Genomic DNA, 20,465 nt, shown 5'->3' on the forward strand with positions numbered 1-20,465 from the left:
GGTATGGAGACAAAGTACGAGCTATGAAACAAAATAAGCTCTTAGTTGCTTCACAATAAACAAAAACGAAGATGATTTGAGTCAAATAATTACTGTTAAAGATCATCTAGATAAGAGACTGATTAAGACTGTGATGCATAAAAGTTCTTCTCAGGACTGGAGGAGTTTTTAAGCCACAGGCAAGTAAGTGTGGTGTAGAATGACAAGACTGATGAAATTCAGGGTTAAGGACATGACAGCAGAACAAATTATGACAAGAAACAAGTAGTCAAGTAGAACGCCCAGCCATGATTAAGAGTCTGAAAATCCCAGTTCAAAGAGGGGGTTCACATAGAGAGCAATAATTTAAAAAGTGGGTTGACCCAGAAGAATACATGGGCTCATGATTAGTTCTCAATTGGTGGGTCCCACCGTTGATGTTCAATTGGTCACCCACAAGACAAACCAGACTGGATAATCTACCACCTTCTCCAGGGCAGAAGCAAAGTAGAGGTCCTGAACTGAACTTTGTCCTTTACTACAATTAGTTCAGCCCCAGTTAGATAAATGGTTTTGGAATTTTGGTAAAAAGAAAGAAAATTTGTAGATAAAACCAATGAAAAAGCAAAACGGAGGGGGGGAGAGGATAGACTTTGGAAAAGTAATGTTAGGAGTGCAACTTGAGCAGTCTTGGGTTGAATCTTGTTAAAATTTGAATGAGCCCAGTTTATAATCTTCAAATCAGGTACTCAAGCTACACACCCCCCAAGTGGATAAGATAACAATCAATTACGACCAAAATATCTGGATCTGGTGCACCCTGACCCTGCTTTCAAGTACACATGGAATGGAGACAGGCAGGATGGAAGTGCCATTGAGTGGTTTGAAACATATGCTCAATTGCTCACTATCTAGAACTTTGTCCTTGAGAAGTATGATTGCAGCCCCAGTAGGCAAATGGATATGGGTTTTTGATTAAGGGCACACTAGCTGTTGGAGAATGTTAGCAGGGAAGTCTCTCTAAGCAAGGTTCAAAATATCAGTGTATCTTATGATACAATGTTTTAAAAAATGATTCGGAATTGGAATCAGAACCGTTTTGGCCATTGATTTCTATATCGACTGTTTGACCGTTTGGTTCGAACAGATGGTCTGTTCTGATAAAAAAATTAAAAATAAAAAAAATAATAATTAAAATAAAAGAGGGCCAAAAATCATTGAACGAGTCGACAATTCAATCACCTGAGTCAACAGGTCATTGACTGATTCAATATTTTTTTGTCAGGGACTAGGTTTGGGGGAAAATGGAACCGGTTGCCTGGATGGTTCCTGGGTCGAACAGTCCAACCGTCCAGTCCAATGGCAGTTCGAAAACGTTGGTATGATATGTATTGGTTTTTGAACCCACCGAAATGCTGTTTACATAGATTCAGGGGTCTCTTTATGTCTAAACATATGATGATGAGTCTGGATAACCTGCCAACAAAACACATTCCAACCCTCCTCTACCAACGTGATCTTACACCGCACATCTCATACATGATGGGTCCCAGTCTCATGTTGAGATATGTGGTGTTAGATCAGGTTGGTAAAGGGTTGGAATGTGTTTAATTTGTTGGCAGAAAATCTCAACTCTATGATGACAAGAACCCCTCCTAACATTCTTTTTCTCTTCAAGATTAGAGGAGATAGGTTGCAGTTTGGAGGGATAGCAACCTCCTTTAAAACATCACTTGAATGGAAAAAGAAACCTAACTACATAGAAGAGCTGTGGTATGAAATTTAAGAGAAACCTAACTACATAGAAGTAGATACTCTTCTAGGGGAGCATCTACTTCTTCCTGTTTGGAAATGGGACAAAGGCATCCTTCCTGTTTAGCTTCTTTATTTTTCTCATTTATTGGAAATTAATGAGACACTCACAACTACTAGCAAAATGGAAAAAGAAATCCCTCATCACTGATACTGATGGATACACCCAGCATTGTGTTAAAACTAGAATTTTTTTTTTTGGGTAAATTACAGATAGCCGCCCTGTACTTGGGGGGTGGTAACACATTGCTCTCCGAATTTTGTTTTATGAAGCACTTTGCCCCTTGACCAACTAGCAGGGCTATCTGTGAAAGTAAAATTACTAAATTGTCCGTTCAAGACTCTATGGACTAGCAACAACAAATATCAAAATGAAAAGAAAAAAAAATAACCATTCTAAAGCACCAATATTTTCCTTTGTTGTAAGAAATTCGAGAGAAGCATGTGAAAGTTAGGGTTTTGAATTAAAAGAGCAAAATGGTCTCATAAAACAACATATAAGGACAGTTTGGGGTTTTAGAAATGTTTAAAGAAATATTCCATGAAAGTGACTAACTGAATATTAACGGCGAGGGCAAAAGTGTTGGAAACCAGAAGTTCAGGGGTTCTTTGTCACAAAACAAAGTTCAGGGAGCTTAGTATCACTACCCCTTAAGTAAAAGGTGGCTGACTGGTTGTATGTAAGTTAAACCTTTTTTTTTCAGGATGACGTATAATTCCAGCAAAGTCCCTTTGGGTTATTCCTTGTTCCTATTAGGATTCTGTTCTGACTTTGAAAAATGGTGCTCGAGACATGTTTCACAGAAAGGCAGATGAAGGCATGAAGCATCCTTTTTCACGGGTTAGCTAGACAGGTTTTGAGGTTAGGGAGAAAGTTAAACAACTAGGAATTGGATTCCCTTGTGAAAAAGATTAAATGGGCATTTCCCTTGATATCAAGTTAATGATAGGCAAGTTCAGAGTATGTGAAAGGAAGGAACATTTTTCAGTTAAGTTATCCATTTCCACCCTTTTGTTGGCAAAGGTCACCAATTCATTGTATGGTTCATCTGAGGCCACTCCCATTCCTACCAGAGCTTCCTTCTTTCTTTGGACAGTAGCTCTTTGGAATTTGGAAATGACAGATAGTAAAGCAATTGATCAAGAAGAATATGGAATCTATGCTTCATCATTTATGAAGAGGATATAGGAAGAAACTAACTGTATATGCTACATGCTTTTACCTTCTTAGGTTCATGTGGCAGCATTCTATTTCTCTCCATTACATGAGCAATGGCCCACTGGCATTCATGGTGTGGAGAGACTGCCCTTTCGCAGGCTTTAAGTTTGAACCCATGTCTCCTGAATGGAGGGATGCTGAGTGACCAACCGAACTACAAGGTTATTGGCTTCAATAAGCATAATCAATACATGCATATTGAAGATTTTCTGTAAGAGGTTAGAAAATAATTCCTTCTGATAAAAATGAGATGCAACTCTTGATGATAATGTTGCTGGTGAAAAGTGTAGTGTGAAACTTTCTTCCACCGGGTAAGTGTTTCTCAAGGATTTCAAAGGCCTAAGGTTGCTTGGATTTTGTAGTGCTATATAGCATTGCTTTGTTAATGATATTTTTGTACTTTAGTATTTAGTATTTACTCCTATTTTTACTTCAACTCAGTGATCTCAAATGCATTATCATCTATAAGAACAATGCCATTCACGTAAACAATCAATGTATCAAAGAATTACCAGCTCTTTCAATGAAAGTGTGGTGTGCATGTAAGTTACATCACTTATCTAAGAGATTGTTTCAAGACATAATTAGACTTCCTAAATCTATATAACTCGCTATAACATAAATACTAAGTGGTAATTGAACATAGACTTATTCCTGAAAACCCCCATTCAGAAAACCATCTTTTTCTTTTTTGAGAAAGAGATGAAGTATTTTATTAATCTTTACTGTAAAAGATCAAAATTACAAGAATCACTCAAGTACGCTCCATGTACAACCAGACACTATACAGATAAGCCACCCAAAAACTAGGCTCTCCAGCGACACACACACACACACACGAAAAAAAAAAAAAAAACTCAAACTGTTTATCTAAGTGAAAAGGATGCATGATCAAAAAACTGATGTGGGATATTGTTAAATAGGTCCTTTAGCTGACAACCAAGAATGCAAAGTAGCCAAAGCCCGAACCACCACATCATTCGGAAAGGCATCTTGAGGCCAAAAATGGTGACCAGTTAAAGACTAGTGACCAAATAGAACTTATTTTAGCCATGGAAGAAAAGGTTCCGTCCTCTACTCTTTAAATCAACTTGTCAATTTTGTATTCACAATAAATACTTGCACTCTATTGAACAATAGAGTGGTCATTGCAAATATCCATCCCAAACAAGATTTTATGCCCATTTATGACTCCTTAATCTTTACCCGAACAATAGACATGAAACCAAATGTTTTTCCTCTACTCTCATGTTCAATTTTGAGGATACCAAACCAAAAGTTTGCTTCTAGAGCATATAGGAGGATAAAAATGTAAGATAATTAATCAACATACAACATAAGAAATACTAGACAGAATTTTACCTAGGTAAAACTTTTTTTTATAATTACCTAGGTAAAACTTATCAACCTGATAAATTATGTTCAACTCCTAAATTGCTCAATGTTGATCAGGCTTAAACTAGAAAATGGAAAATCTGAATATACGTAAACAGATAAAAAAAAAAAAAAACTGGTGGTGAATATGACAAGTATCTTATGCAGCCATCTAACAAAAGCCTCCATGATATAAGAGGCAAAACAAATGGTTGATTGTTTATAACTTCTGTTGTATTTCTTTCAAAGAAGATAGAGAAATCCAGAGGATGTCCATTAGCTGCAAAAACTGATAGATACAATTGGTGTAAAAATGTGGAAAAGAAGGATGTACAGAGATACTTTATAAATTTCAATCTGCAAATAATACAAGGAAGAATTGGCACCAAAAAGAAAAAAGAATATTTACTTTGGCTATTCCAAAGTATTGAAGGCATTCATGGGATATCATCCTTGAAAGAAGTATTGTCATCTGTAGAAGAAATACAGTTCCCTTGTTGCTCATCAGATTCAATCAGCATTGACACAACTTGTCGCATTGAAGGACGATCTAAAGGGGCCAAACTTGTGCAGAATAAGGCAATTTTTAAAACAGTGGTCATGTGATCAACAATTCTCTTTTCTTTTACATCATTTAATCGAGCATCAAATATTCCAGGTGTCAATGAATGATTCTGAATATAGTTTCTCACCCATGTAACGAGGTCACCTCCTTGGTCTAGTGGTTGTACAGGTGTTCTTCCAGTCAACAACTCCAAAAGAACAACCCCGTAGCTATAGATATCACATTTTTCTGTAACTTTCATGGTGTATGCATATTCTGACATGGAAAAAGCTATATTAGTTTCTATAGCATCTAAAATTAGCACAAATTAATAACCATAACTTGGTGGAGAAACAGAGGGATTTTAACCAACATTTATGCCTGCAATTTAAGCTATTGCTGCAAACAGATAGAAAAGCCTTTAAGAAAACTTCTGCCCCTTCCCATCCCCCAAAAAGAAAAGATTAACAAAAATAATAACATAGGGTCTCAAAAGCATAGGGCTTATGCTTTGCAGTTTGATGTATTAACTTCGGAGATATAAGCAGGGGATCCAAACCTGACATAAGATGTGGCTCAAGCTTCTTCATTTAGGAGGTTTTCTGTACTGTGGTGTGGTTGAGGTGTCATGTCAATGAACCTCCTGCACCCCATTGTAGTGTGGTTGAAACCACATGTTTTGAACCACACCATACTCTAAAAGGTGTTGTTCAACATAGCTGTGTTGTCAACAAAAGTCTATGTTAATTTTAAGGAGTATACTTTGGTCATTTATTGTGACACGAAAGTTAGGCAATTCATCATGGCATGGGCAGAACGACAAGATTTATCAGTGGACAAAAATGGACAAATTTTGTGGATCAGAATCATCCATGGATGATTTCAAAACATGCCACATCCTTAAAAAAGGCCTAATGGACATGGTATGTTCCATAACCAACAGATCTACAGAAATATTCACACTACAGAACACTCCCTTAGCCTAACCATTTAAGCATAACCTCAAGTCATGACCCTCACATGTAAAACTTCACCAACTAGGTATTTTCCAGCAAATGGGGAAATAAATCTTCATATTGATTGCTTTTGAAAATTTCCTGAAAAAAGGGGGGGAAAAGCATTTTTCTATTGGAACAAAGCAAATGAAATCCCATAAATATATACTTCAAGAATTACCACATGGATAGTGGAATTCAAACAAAATAACTACATATAGTATCACACTACTCAGTATGGACTCATTAACTAGTCATGGTGAGAAACCAAAAGAGAAAACAGAAAAAGTGACAGCCTCCTCCAATATACTAAGTCAGGAAACAGAAAATAGTTTTCAAAAGAACTCTAAAAGCCTGAGTTAAAAATTTTTATTCGATAACTCAAAAAACTGCCTGAGATGTCTGATGATCTTTATTTGCAAGAAATGAAACCCTGAACTTAGCTGGAAGCCTGTGAAATTAAACTCATCTGTTTCCCTAAGTTAGCTTCAATAAATTATAAAATAGCTATAAGTATCCATAAAAAATCATTATTAGTTTTCAGTAGTCGATTTAGCTTCAAATGAGCTAAAAGTGCAAATTGGATATTTCCAGAACAAACTTATAATCATCAGAAAGAACCAACATAATTATTCATCAATTGGAGAAAAGTTGGTCTCAAGTTTGGTGTAAGTAGTGATTGTTTAGATAAACTTCCATTGTGATATCTAATATTCAAATTAATTTTATGAAAAGAACAAAGTTAGTCCTTTTTCTCCATTTTAAAACCAAAGCTTATGGTAAAAGATCACTTTGAGAAAAAAAAATGTAGGCACAAAAATTACAGATGGAAGAGATTTTGATTTAAGGTCTCTAATAATTAAATTTTCTCAAAAAAATCTCTAATAATTAAATAGGTGCATAAAATTTTATTTTAGTTGAATATTATGCAAATCAACTGGGTTACAGTGTTTTCTCCCTCCTCCAGGGGCTTTCTGGGCTCCTTGGAATTTTTACTTTCCTATGGGGTTGTTGCCATGTTGGTTTTTTACCCTTTATATTTATCTTTTTTATTGTTGTTGTTATTTGATCATTACTGTCATTATTATTAATCCAGAGTACAAAATTAAAATGTTACTGTTATTATATCGAAATCTCTTCTCAAATTTTCTAGATTTCCTAAAAAGCTACGGAACATAAGTAACTGTTTACTAAATACTCAAAACAGATCCTAGATGTATAATTTTCACCAACACTTCAGACTGTGTTGGTCATATCATGTAGTATGGCTTGAAGAAACCCATTAAGGAAGCACCCTTTTACACTACTCTAAGTGAAGATAGCATGCAAAACATAGTCACCCAATAAAACTAACCAGGAAATCAGAAGGATGGATTACATATTTTCATATAAAGGGCCAAATGGAACTTACCAGGGGCAATGTAACCATATGATCCCGCAACAGCAGACATTGATTTGGACTGCGGCATGTCAATCACCTTTGCCAGTCCAAAATCACCAACATGAGCTTCAAAGTCATCATCAAGTAGGATATTATTAGACTTTATATCTCGGTGAATGATCCTAGGCTTGCAGTCATGATGTAAATAAGCCAGCCCCTGAGCAGCCCCAAGAGCAATTGTGAATCGTGTCTGCCATTCCAAGCTACAAGATTCCCCATGAAGCAATTCTCCCAGGCTGCCTCTCCCCATGTACTCGTAGAGAAGAAGATTAGAACCCTCGTGGTAGCAGAAACCATATAGTTTTACAATATTCCGATGCCGGACCTTCCCCAGTGTTAGAATCTCTGCACGAAAGCTGTTGTCAATATTGTTCCCCTCTCTATTGGACTCAAGCTTCTTAACAGCAATTATCTGCCCAGATGACATAACTGCCCTATACACTGTTCCACAAGCACCCCTTCCAAGCACATAACTGTCATCAAAATTGTTTGTTGCTTCAAGAAGGTCTTGGAAAGTAAAATCTTCCTTTGGAGAAAAGTATATGTCTGAGAGAGAAGATAATTGTTTATCTTGTAAAGGAGCAACAGTATCAACTGGACGTCTGATGAAATATACAATTACTACAATTAGAACGAGAGAAACCCCACCAATAGCTGCTGCAACTATTGTGACAAATTTAGCAAGAGGTGGATCTTCTACTTGTGGAGTTGGTTGGAAAGAGGGTGAAGATGGAGATCCACTGCATTCCCCAAGAGGTCCTCCACAAAGACCTTTGTTTCCAATAAAGCTGCTGATGGCCATGTTCTGAAACAGTGAAATGGAAGGCAAAGGACCAGTGAGATCATTGTATGAAAGATTGCACCCTAATAAACTTGATAGATTCCCAAAGGTCCCAGGAATTTCACCAGTCAAATGATTGTTGTTAAGCAGGAGGAATTCTAGTAAGATGAGATTCCCAATCTGAGGTGGAATTCCACCTGAGAGATTATTGTAGCTGAGGTTCAATGCAATCTGTAAGCTTGAAAGACCACCAAATTCTGGTGGTATCTCACCAGAAAATGCATTACCACCCATCTGTAACTCAGTCAAACGGGAGAGGTTGCCTAATGATGCAGGTATACTTCCTGAGAACTTGTTTTCTGAAAGCTTGAGAAGCTCCATTTGGAAAAGGTTACCAAGCTCATCTGGCAACGAACCTACAAATCTGTTCCTACTGAGATCAAGTCGTTGCAACATCGTGCAATTGAAAATTTCTCGTGGTATTCGTCCAGTAAGCATATTTGATGAGATATTAAAGGTCACCAACCTAGAAAGCTTACCTATTTCTTTTGGCAACTCAGATGTAAAGTAATTATCAGAGAGGTGAAGTCTTTGCAATGCTTTGCAATTCCCTATTTCTGAAGGAATAGGGCCACTAAACTTATTTTGGTCCAATTCAATAGCAGAGAGGTTAACCAATTTACATAAATCAGATGGAAGGCTCCCAGTAAGGCTGTTTCCAACAAGGCGAAGCTGAACCAGTGATTTGCAATTTGTGACCTCTGTAGGGATATTTCCAGTCAGTCTGTTTGAACCTAGGTTCAATAAAATCAGATTAGAATGTCTGCAAAGATGACGGGGTATTTCTCCAGTTAGATCATTTTCCGAGAAATCAACCACCCAAAGTCGGCTATACACTCCAAGCCCTTGAGGAATGCTACCACTCAGTGAGTTGTTGAAGAGCTGTAACTGGAGCAGTTCAGTCAAATATTGAAATCCAACTGGAATATGACCTGTGAGGTAATTAATCGACAAATCAAGCTTAGTCAAATTCCTTAAGTTGCTGAGATCATCTGGAATAATGCCTGTAAGCTGGTTCTGGAAAAGATAGAGTAAGCGTAGACCCTTTATCTTAGTTAACTCTATTGGTATTTCTCCTGACAATGAATTCTCTGAGAAGTCTATCTCTGTTGCCAAAGAAAGATTTCCAATCTCCTTTGGAATTGTCCCATTCAACGAATTCCTGTAAAGGTACAACTTTTCCAGAAGCTTCAGGTTTCCAATCTCCGCAGGTATTTCACCCACAAGATTGTTCTGGTACAGAGCAAGAGTCCTGAGGTTCGTACAATTCCCTAGCTCCTTTGGAATAACCCCAGATAACTCATTATCTTGAAGGATGATTTCCTTCAAGTTCCCAAGCATCCCAACCTCCTTGGGTAATTCACCACCTAACTGATTTTGGGCAAGACCCAGTACTTCCAAGCTCTCACATCCTTTTATCTCTGCAGGTATGCTTCCGGATATCAAATTCTGCCCTGCTCGAAAAATTCTCAATTTCTTCAGGTTCCCAAGTGAATGAGGCAATGGGCCTGTCAAGTTGTTAGTATATGCAACTAATTGAACCAAAGATGAAAGATTTCCAAACTCCTCTGGAAGAGGTCCAGATATTTTGTTATTGCATACATTTAATTCTGTTAATAAAGGAAGGTTGCCCAATTCTACAGGTATTTCACCTTCAAGCTGGTTGTTGTTCAGGTAAATAACCTCCAACTTTGAACAATTAGCAATCTCCTTTGGTATGCTTCCAGAGAATTTATTGTATGACAAATCGAGATATGTCAGGTGGACCAAACCACCAATACTCGATGAAAGGGTCCCAGAAAGATTCATGGAATTAAGATCAAGAGACCAGACCACCGGATTGTAGTAGTCGAGTGTGCAATTCACACCCACCCATCCACATGGCGTCTCATCTCTGGCATTCCAGCTACTCAGATGGTTAATATCATCATGAAGGCTGCTCTTCAGCTCCAGGAGGTATTGCCCTTCCGAATTTAGCCCCTCAGAAACCCAAATCAGTAGAGCTGCTACCAGTAAAAATCCACCAAAGCCCATAAAAGAACCTCGCTTCGACTTCAAAATCCTCAACATTTTAATAGTCGGCTCTCAACTCAAGTTAACACCCAAAAAGAATATAAGAACCTGCAGAAGGTTAGCTATCTTACATTAACACACTAACGAACCAGTATCCTGCACCCATATTCACCAAAAGAAAAACATTTTGAAGAAACCCAGAGTTGAAATCTGAAATACATGAAAACGCATAGAAACAATTATCAACAAAAGCTGTTCTGTTCAGCAAAAGAAGTTCCCAATTGGAAGAAAATCCAGAACTGAATTCCAAAAATATCAAAACTCATAACTTAGACCATAGCTTAAAGAAAATAAAAGAAAAGATTGATCCCTCATTCCTCCATAAGAAATACATAAACAGAAAAAAGAAATAAACTTTTTTATCTACTAAAGAACACCTTAACGGTTAAGGAACTCAAATTACAACTGTAAGAAACTAGCAATCAAACTCTGGAAAGGAAACAAGAGCTATAAACAATTCTGAACCCACCTCCACAAGGTAACGCAGTTACATGCCTCTGAGCCCATAGTTCATCAAAAACACCCCACAAAGTCCACCATTTCCGATTACTCTAGACATCAAAACCGTAAAATTCATTACCCACAAGACGAGATAAAAAAACCCAACTCGCCTTTTCACGCAAAGATCTTCAAAATAGCGACAGCTTCGATTTCTAGGCAAAAATTTTTCAGTAAAATCCACCTTTTTGATATACAAACTCATGCATCAAATCTAGCTTTTCCTTTCTCAGTCGAACTCAAGTGCAATGGATCACAACTTTCTCTCCCTTTTGCTCCCTCTCTAATCAAACAACAAAAGCATACAAACCCAAATGAGAAGAAAATCGTTTCCTGAATGCTGAATCCGAGGGCCGAGAGAGAGAGAAAGAAAGAAAGCTCCACACTGAAGCATTAATGGCCGACAAAATAAACTTTCTCACCTCTTCCCTCTCTCGAATTAACTGTATTTTTAAATTTTTTAGTGCTCCGTAAAGGTAAGAAGTTAAACTACTTTCCTGCCATATCCCGGAAGCTTAATTTCTCGATAAACTCAATTTCTCGGGGTAGGTACTGGAAGTTTTTTTCCTACCTTTTTCTTTTTTTCTTCTCTTTTATTTTTTCTTTTTAATGATATTTACATAAATACACTTTTTAATTGTCTATAGCTACCAAAACCTACCCTATAATTTGTTTCTTATTACGACACCTTATAATTTGCAACCGCTTTACATTTTGCTACATTTTTAGATGGAATTGGGAATAGGACCTGACCTAAAGTCTAAAGCATAGGGGTGGATTCGAGCAGAGTCGAGCCGAATAATTAATTATTCGAGTTTGGCTCGCCAAGGCAATACAAGGTTTGAATTCGAGTTCAAGTTTGGTTTGAGCTAGAACTTTGAGCTTGAGCTTGATTCGAGTTAAAAGCTAATAAGTTCGAGCTTGGTTCAAGTCAAAAGCTTGTAAGCTCGAGTTCGGCTCGGTTCAAGTTCGATTTTAGAAAATTGTTTTATAAAAATAAAAAAATTATATATAAAAAATATTTTTTATTTGATATTTAAAAAATTAAGAATTATAATAATTAGTTATTATTATATATAAAATAAAAATATTATATATATATATATATATTATTTTCTACAATTTTATTAATAATAATAATATTATTATTATTATTATTATTACTATGTAACTATTCAAGCTTGGCTCGATTAATAAACGAGCTTATAAATTGGGCTCGAGCTCAACTCAAAACTTGGTTGAAATCAAGTCGAGCCGAGCTCGAATAGTTCGTGAAGAGTTTGGCTCGTGACCACCCCTACTAAAGCAATATAAAATGCTAATTCGAGACACCCTGAATTGCATTTCTATTAAATAAATGATATTTTTTACCCTAACATCAGTTCGACCAAGTAAATCAAAAGAAAAATTAAAAAAAAAACAAATTGTTGATTTTAGCCCTAGTTTTTGTATCTAGAAGTTTGATATGAGAGCTTCTGATAGGGGTATTTTTGGAATAAAAAACTCTAAGACCAGACCTTTATACATTTTCGATGTCCACACCCTAATTACGAAATAATGTTTGTGACCCTAACATCTATCTGTTCAATCAAATTAATTAAAACACAAATTGTTGATTTAACCCTAAGCTCATGCCTTTTCCACTTGTTTTCAGAGATCATGTGATTATTCTCAAACGAAATTACAAAAAAAAAAGAAAAAAAAATCCCAAAGAAGGTCAGTTAAAAAAGTGATTATAAACTAGGGTAGGTTTTACTAAATAATAAGGCAAAGTAGAGGGGTCTCTAAGTAAATGGCTCTATTTTTAACTGTGTATTTCCAGATTTTTTTTTTCTTAATTTAAGTTATCCAAAGTCCAATGGAAAATGTATTACGATGGCCCACCAATTCATAATGAGCATAAGGATTTATTTGCCTCGGACCTAAAAAGTGCTTTTCTCAGGTCCTTCCGACACAGGAAACTGATTACTGATCTAGTGGGACAATATCACATTGACTAGTGGTTTCCACAAATTGTTCCAATCCCATGGTTGAAACAATATGATTTAAAAGCACTTTTTTCTTTCTTTCTTCTTGTGGTTGTGGGTGAGAAAGATGATCATTTGATCAATTGATATTTGGGCCCACAGATTCCTCATTGCTTGCAACTCACAATAAAAAATCTAGGCAACCCTTCTCCATTCTCAACCTAGGATCAAGAAAAGGCATGTGTTAATTAATGATATTTCTGTATTTCTGCTTTTTATAAATGCAAATTGCAAGTTGGTGGCCAAAGTTGATTTCCAAAAAACTTCAAAAGTATTTCCCTAAGATATCAAATTTGTCTATAATCAGAGAGATACTGACAATCTTTTAAAAGTAGAAATAATTGCTGCAATAGTATCTCTGTTACAAAGCACAAATACCAAATTAACTTTTATAATAAAAATTTAAGATGCCAAATTATTGTTTTACAACTTCAGAGATACTGACACGTGTTTTTTAATAAAAATAATGCATTTAACTACTTATACGATGTACATAAATAGACAACTGGAGTAAGACTCGCTGAACAGCGCGGGTTGCCTCTGGTTAATTTTAAATTATTTGAGTTGCTTAAGAGATAATTGTTCCTAATAACGATTTTAGGGTGGGTTTGATTTGCAGTGGAATCAGAACCGGAATCGGAATAGTCTATTTTTATGGTTTGTTTGATTCAGAGAGAAATGAGAATAAAAATTGGAATTAATAAGAATGAGATTTCATTCTTAAAGGAGAGGTAGGTAGAGAATGACCATTCTTTCAAATGAGAAAATGATATTAAACCAAACGGTTAGAATCTAAATAGCTCATTCCAATTCCAATTCCAATTCCAGACCCATATTCCAACCAAACAGTTGGATTCAGGGCCTTAATTATTTTAATTTAAATAAGTGTGAAGGCATTAGAAGGGGCTGATTTGGGCACACATGTTTTTGATAAAGGAAAAGACAAAAGAATGGAAGATAACCCATGAAAGTGTGGTGGTTTATTAAACATGGGTTGTACTCAAATCACCACCCCAAATTAAAAAAAAAATAAGAAAAATTGTAAGGAGGAATAAATAAATGAAGAAAGTAAAGGAAGTAGCAGTGAGTCCACAAGGACCACAACCTGGATGGAGCTGCAAAGAGAGATGCTGGTTTCTTACAAATAAATGAGACATGTTAGAATATTCTAGGTAATGACTTCTTTAGAGTACAAAAGAGAGTTGGGGATATGCTGTTTGCAGCTTTGTAAGCCAATGATGTGTCTCAGGGTTGGAGGGCTCTTTTGAGTGGAAACTCGGGGCCTCATGGGCATGTTCAGGGGGCAGCTGTCAGGCCCTGATGGGCCACACATCATTTCTTTTTTTGAAGTGGAACCAGACTCTGGGGAAAAGGTATCCATGTATTTACCACATCACCATATATCTGTTTTTGCTGCAATTTTGATCAAGCACAATGTGTAGAATAAGAATGATTTGTTTGGGTCTTGGGGCATTTTATTTTATAAGTTTGAAGTTGTGATGCGTCTGATAGTCAGACCATTTAGTAAATGGATCTGAACAATTCAGGAATCTTCTATATAGTAATTTTGTTGGTAAGCCAAAAGGGCCTCCTCCTATATTCCTCTCATGCCCTTTCAGGGCAAGTTTCAGCTTAAAACCCCTTTTAGATAAATTCTTATTTGGGAAAACTTAAGTTGAAAATTTGAAACATAAGAAGAGCTGGTATAATAAGGGGAAGATTCCATTAAAAGCTGGAGTATGATGCTGTTGTGTACTGAGATGATGAACATGATCATAGGCAAGTGATGATGCACAATCTGGCCGGTCTTAGCTATCAATGATCTTGTCACTGAACTGAGTAATAGGGACCTGAAACGGAAGGAGAAGAGAAGCTCCGGGGAGAACCCGGCGTAAGGGCTCCGAAGCTCAAGTTAGAATCCTTCAAAGGCAAGATAAACCAGATAGCGCAAAAGTTAGCATACCTCGTTTTCGGGGGGTAGGAGCCTTTTATAACCACCTCGCGCACTCACTCCCAGGCTTCTGTCAGATCGGGCATGATTATTTCTGAACTCCTGCCAGTTCGGATGTCATTTCCTCTGGCCGGTCAGGACCGCCACTGTTCCTTTGTCAGAGCCGTCTCTGCGGTTAGTAACGACGGTGGCAGGTGGCGGTAGCAGGAGGCCGTTTGAAGTGCGGCTGTCAGGCGTCGGATCCCAAATCAGTCAGGTGCGTCGCCCAAGGATACGGACGTCCCTGGCGTCAGGTACGTTTGATCAGCCTGGTGTTTCGGAGGCGAAGTGTTGGGAGTGAGCGAGATGTCTTGAGTTCGGTTTGGGGAGTGTTCCAAGCTGCCACGGGCCAGCTTGGGTCACAGCTTTGCGAGGCTTGGGGCCCAATATAGTTTGTGCTCATTGTAGGAAGCTCGGGTTCTCAGTAGGGAGCTCCGAGTTCTTAAATAGGGAGCTCGGGCTCTTGGTAGGGAGCTTGGGCTCTTGGCGGGGAGCTCGGGCTCTTATCAGGGAGCTCGGACTCGTGGTAGGGAGCTCGGGCTCTTGGCGGGGAGCTCGGGCCCTTGGTGGGGAGCTCGGGCTCCTAGTGGGGCGGTCTGGAGTTCGGGCTCAGTAGCGAGCTTGGACTTTGCTCTCGGTGCTTGCTTCGGGCGCTCTACTGTCCCGAGTTGCTTGTTTCTGCCACGTGTCGGGTAACTGCGAGGTCAGGCCAAATTCCCCTTCATCAATTGCCCCCCACTCCCTGCGACAAGGGTCCCGTCTTGGCGCGGGGAGTTTGCAAGGTAGCAGGAGGGTTTTGGTTCGTGCTGAGCGCGCTTGCTCTAATTTGATTTTCAAAAAAGGGCGCGTGTCTGGGAGTCCTGTCCTCTGACAAGACGTGCGCGATGCCTCGTTGGTTTCGGAGAGACGTGCGTTGATTGGTTTTGGAAGACGTGCGGTTTACCGCGACTGTGGGCCGTTGGATTGGCTTCGATCTGGGCCGTCGCTTTCCGGCCGTTGTGGATATAAATAGCGCGCGGGGGGGGGGGGGGGGGGGGGGGGGGGGGGGGGGGAGTCCTTGCTACTGTTGTACATCTTGAGCTCGCGCCTAAGTTTCAGCTCGCGTCCAGGCTTTTCAGCTCGCGTCCCAGGTTCCTTGCTTGTTCGAGCTTTCGTGGTCTGCTTCAGTCTTCTTCCCGGGTGAGTGCTTTTGGAATCCCGTTCCGTTTCCCGATGTCTAGTTTGGAGGGTTCAGACTGTTCAAGCGGGTCTGATGTAGGTTCTACGAACCAGTTTGCGTCCCCCGGTAGTTCAAGTGAGCCCGATGTAGGTCCTGAGGAAGGGGTCGGGCCTACAGCCCGAGGTGCTTTGGGTAGGTCGGCGTCCACCTCCCGTCGTGGCCGGGTTGTAGATCAGTTCGGCCCTTCGACTATGACGCCTGAGGAACTTCAATCCCTCGTAGACTACTACAACTTGCCCGGGGAGCACGGTTACTTCATCCCTACGGGCAGCTTCCCTTGGGAACATGGTCCTAATGAGATCGTGATTTTCCGGGAACAGCTTGCTGCGGGGCTACGACTTCCCTTTCATCCTCTTCTCGTCGAGGTTCTAAACCACTTCGGTATGACGGTCGGCCAGCTTCACCTGAACTCTATTAGAAATTTAGTGGGGACGATCTCCTTATTTTGTGACGAGAACTTTCCTTTGGATCTGGAGATTTTCTCCTCTATTTTAATGCTGAAAAAACAAGCGGGTCTCCTTCCTGGGCGTAGGCGGGCATACTACCTGTCTCCTCGCCCGGGCTTCAAGCTCTTACACGGACTCCCCAATAAGGTCCCGGCGTGGAAGCGGGACTATTTCGGGGTGCGAAGTGCGCTGGGGTGGCCGTTTCAGACCGGCTGGGGGATGGCCGCTCCCGATTCCGGCATCACACTTGATAAGGAGACGGCGAAGGGCCTCCGGCAATGGGCGCGGCTTGGGCTGGATTGTCAATGGTATCTGACGGAGGCCAAGCTTATTGCTGCGGGCTTGAGTTCGGGTAGGTTCTTTCCCTAGTGATCCTGTCTTGCTCTTCTTTTACGTGTCTTACTGATGCCGAACTCCTTTTCGCAGGTACGATAGACTCTCGAGGGACCCGAGGTGGGCACTTGTTCCAAGGCATGAAGAGGAGAAAATGGGTGGCTAAGCGAGCTCGCGCCGAGCCATCCCAGGGTGCGGAGCCCGAGGTGCCGGACTATCCGGCAGAGGAGCCCGAGATGGTTCCTCCTATGTAGGAGCCGGCGGGGGCTCCTTATGCCGAAATCACACACACGGGGGCTCCCGCCTACTCCGAGTCTGCCCATACGCGAGCTGGGCCGTCGGGCTCGGAGGCCCCAGGGGACTTCAGGAGCGTGTTGTCGCCTGTTCATGCTCTTCAACGGAGTAAGGAGGCGATGTTTCCCTAGGAAGTTGCGACGTGGACCGAGCTCCCTCTACACCAAGTGGCCTGTCGTGCTGTTACTCATGCCATGGTGGTAAGTGCTCCCTTCTTTAGAGTTCGGATTTTATTCTTCTATTCGTTCCTTTGATCCCGTTTTCCTTTGATAGGTGAACTCTTCCATTCACGCCTTGGCGAACCAAGTGGAGAGATGCTCGAGGCAGGCGCGAGCTGCCGAGGAGGCTGCTCGAACTGCCGAGGAGAATGCTCATGCTGCTGAGGCTGCTGCTCGCTGCGCGCGGTCTAGGCAGCTGAGGTCTCAGAGAGATGCCGAGGCCATGGGAGTGGTGGTGAAGCATATGGCAGAATTAAAGCTGGACCTGGAGCACCAGGTCGAGTATCTTCAGGAGGATATCAGGGAGAGGACTCAGATCTTCTCTCAAGGCATCGAGGACGCGAAGAAGAAAGCTGTCAGTGATTACATTTCTTCGCCGGATTTCGATGATCTGATGGTGGACTCCTACAGGAGGGGTTTCAAGCTAAGCCGGTGGATGATCCAGAATACGTACCCCGACCTCGATACCAGCGCCATATCCACTTCGCGCATTACTCAAGAGATGGCTAATGCTGCGGATGTCGAACCGGACTCCGAGGGGCAGGCAGGTCCTTCGGGCGTTGTCGAAGTGGCTTCTGATAATGATGAAGTGGCCCCTGGCTTGTAATGGCTTTTTTTTTTGAATGTACACATCTATCTGGAATGAAATGGCTTTTGTTCAAGTCTGGTTGTCTTCGAGCTGCGTTTTTTGCCGAACTGACCATTTTGGTCCTTCAGTTCGTTTTCTGACATGGCTGTTTTTCTGGTCGTCGTCGAGCTGCATCTTTTGCCGAACTGACCATTTCGGTCCTTCAGTCCGTTTTCTGCCTAGGCTTCGGGGTGCTTGCCTTGGTGGTTTATAGGTAGTATCTTCTTAAGTTGACGACGTTCCATGCTCGGGGTACTTGTTTTCCTTCTAGGGTTCCGAGCTCGTATGCTCCCCCACCAAGTGCTTTCATTACTCTGTAGGGTCCTTCCCAGTTTGGTCCAAGTTTCCCTACGCCAGGTTCGGGCACCATGACCTTACGGAGAACCAGGTCGCCGACGCGGAAGTTCCTCTTCTTTACTCGCGCGTTGTAGTACCGAGCTACCTTTTGTTGGTAGGCCGCAGTTCGGATGTGCGCGAGGTCTCTCACTTCGTCCAGTAGGTCGAGGTTGGTGCGTAACTCGCCCTCGTTTGTCTATTCGTCGTACGCTTCTAGTCGCAACGTAGGCACTTCAATTTCCGTCGGGATCACTGCTTTGGTGCCGTAGGTGAGGTTAAAGGGGGTCTCACCTGTGGCGGTTTTTTCCGTGGTTCGGTGTGCCCATAGAACACTTGGTAGTTCGTCTGCCCACAAACCTTTGGCTCGGTCCAATCGCGCTTTCAGTCCGCGGAGGATGGCTCTGTTCATTACTTCTGTTTGGCCATTTGCCTGTGGGTGTGCGACCGATGTGAAGTTCTGACTAATTCCCATACTTTGGCACCATTCTTGGAACTTGATATCTTCGAACTGTTTGCCGTTGTCGGAGATCAGTACCCGAGGTAGCCCGAAGCGACATACAATGTTCTTCCAAAAGAAGTTTTGTATGTTTCGGGCTGTAACTATTGCCAGGTGTTCGGCTTCTATCCACTTTGTGAAATAATCTACTGCCACCACTAGGAATTTTCTCCCGCCTGTCGCTGGTGGGAATGGCCCCAGGAGGTCAATCCCCCATTGGGCGAAGGGCCATGGGCTGGTGAGGTATTTGAGGTTGGCAGCGGGCTGATGGTGGATGCTGGCATGCTTCTAACACTTGTCGCATTTTCTAACGAGCTCGATTGCCTCTGTCTTCATCGTTGGCCAGTAGTATCCTTGTCGAAGTGCCTTTTGGGCGAGGGCTCTGCCCCCGAGGTGTCCGCCGCACAAGCCTTCATGGATGTCGCGGAGTACCAGCTCGGCTTCGGCTGGGCGCAAGCATCGCAGATAGGGGAGCGTGTAGGATCGTCGGTACAACCGTTCGTCTATCATGACGTATTTGGCTGCCTGGCGCTGCACCCTCTTGGCTGCGTTGCGGTCCGCGGGGAGGGTTCCGTCTAACAGGAAGCTCGCGAGTGGGTCGATCCAGCTCGGCTCTGCTTCAGTGACGGGAGCGACCTCTTCTGCCCCACTGAGAATGCTGGGCCGAGGTAAGTCCTCTACGTACACGGTTCTCCTGGCGTTGTGGCTCGTGCTAGCCAGTCGGGACAGGGCGTCGGCCTCAGCGTTCTCTGACCTCGGGATTTGCTTGATGAAGTGTGACTGGAAGTTCAGCAGAGCTTCCTTTACTTTTGCCAAGTACGCAATCATAGTGAGCTCGCGTGCTTCGTACTCGCCTGTAACTTGGTAGACCACGAGCTGGGAATCACTGCAGATAACCATGTGTTTTGCTCCGACCTTGTGCGCTAGGTTTAGTCCGGCTATCAGTGCCTCATATTCCGCCTCGTTGTTGGACGCCGCGAACTCAAAGCGTAGTGCGTATTCCAGTTTTGTTCCGCTCGGGCCGCGTAGCACTATTCTAGCCCCGCTGCCTTGTTGGTTCGAGGAGCCATCTACGTGAAGGATCCAAGGCTCCTCATCCCAGTTCGCGCTTGGTCTAACTAGGAGGGATGCCACACTGGCTGCTACTTCACGGGGTTCAGACTCGTTTGGCTTGGGAGCTCCGAGTTCGCCCGAACTGGGGATCTCGGGCTCGACCGGCTCGGGGGCTTCGAGGCTAAACGTGCATTCTGCGATAAAATCTGCCAGGGCTTGGGCCTTAATGGCAGTTCTTGGCTTGTACTGGAGATCGTACTCGCTGAGTTCGATGGCCCACTTCGTCAGCCGGCCGGAAACCTCGGGTTTGAGTAAAACTTGTCTCAGAGGTTTGTCGGTCAGGACGATGACGGTGTGAGCCTGGAAGTACGGGCGGAGTTTCCGTGCTACTACCACCAGTGCATACGCTAGCTTTTCTATCTACGGGTACCTTGTCTCTGCTCCCTGCAAGATTTTACTAACATAATATATGGGTCGTTGGACCCGGTCTGCTTCCTTTACTAGTACCGAACTGACCACCTTGTCGCTAGCCGAGAGGTACAGTTCTAAGACTTCGCCTTCCTCGGGCCTAGCTAAGGTTGGCACACTGGCGAGGTAGCCTTTTAGTTCGTCAAACGCGAGCTAACAGTCTTGGGTCCATTCGAACCCT

General features: G+C 41.8%; 1 protein-coding gene across 2 annotated transcripts; it reads right to left on the reverse strand.

Annotated features, from left to right (window-relative positions):
* Positions 1-4,555: 4,555 nt before the first annotated feature.
* LOC104589146 (uncharacterized) lies at positions 4,556-11,229 on the reverse strand. 2 transcript variants are annotated; one of them, XM_010247357.3, is made up of 3 exons: positions 10,748-11,229; positions 7,335-10,374; positions 4,556-5,204 (listed from the first exon to the last, which is right to left on the reverse strand). In XM_010247357.3, exons 2-3 carry the CDS (start codon positions 10,273-10,275, stop codon positions 4,822-4,824), a joined length of 3,324 nt encoding a protein of 1,107 aa, XP_010245659.1. In that variant the 5' UTR covers positions 10,276-10,374; positions 10,748-11,229; the 3' UTR covers positions 4,556-4,821. The 2 variants fall into 2 exon arrangements, with proteins under 2 accessions (XP_010245659.1, XP_010245658.1); XM_010247356.3 differs by having other exon boundaries at positions 7,335-10,326; positions 10,748-11,228.
* Between the last annotated feature and the right edge of the window lie 9,236 nt (positions 11,230-20,465).

This window comes from Nelumbo nucifera, chromosome 1, assembly GCF_055504915.1.
Source record: "Nelumbo nucifera cultivar China Antique chromosome 1, China Antique-T2T, whole genome shotgun sequence".
NCBI lineage: Eukaryota > Viridiplantae > Streptophyta > Magnoliopsida > Proteales > Nelumbonaceae > Nelumbo > Nelumbo nucifera.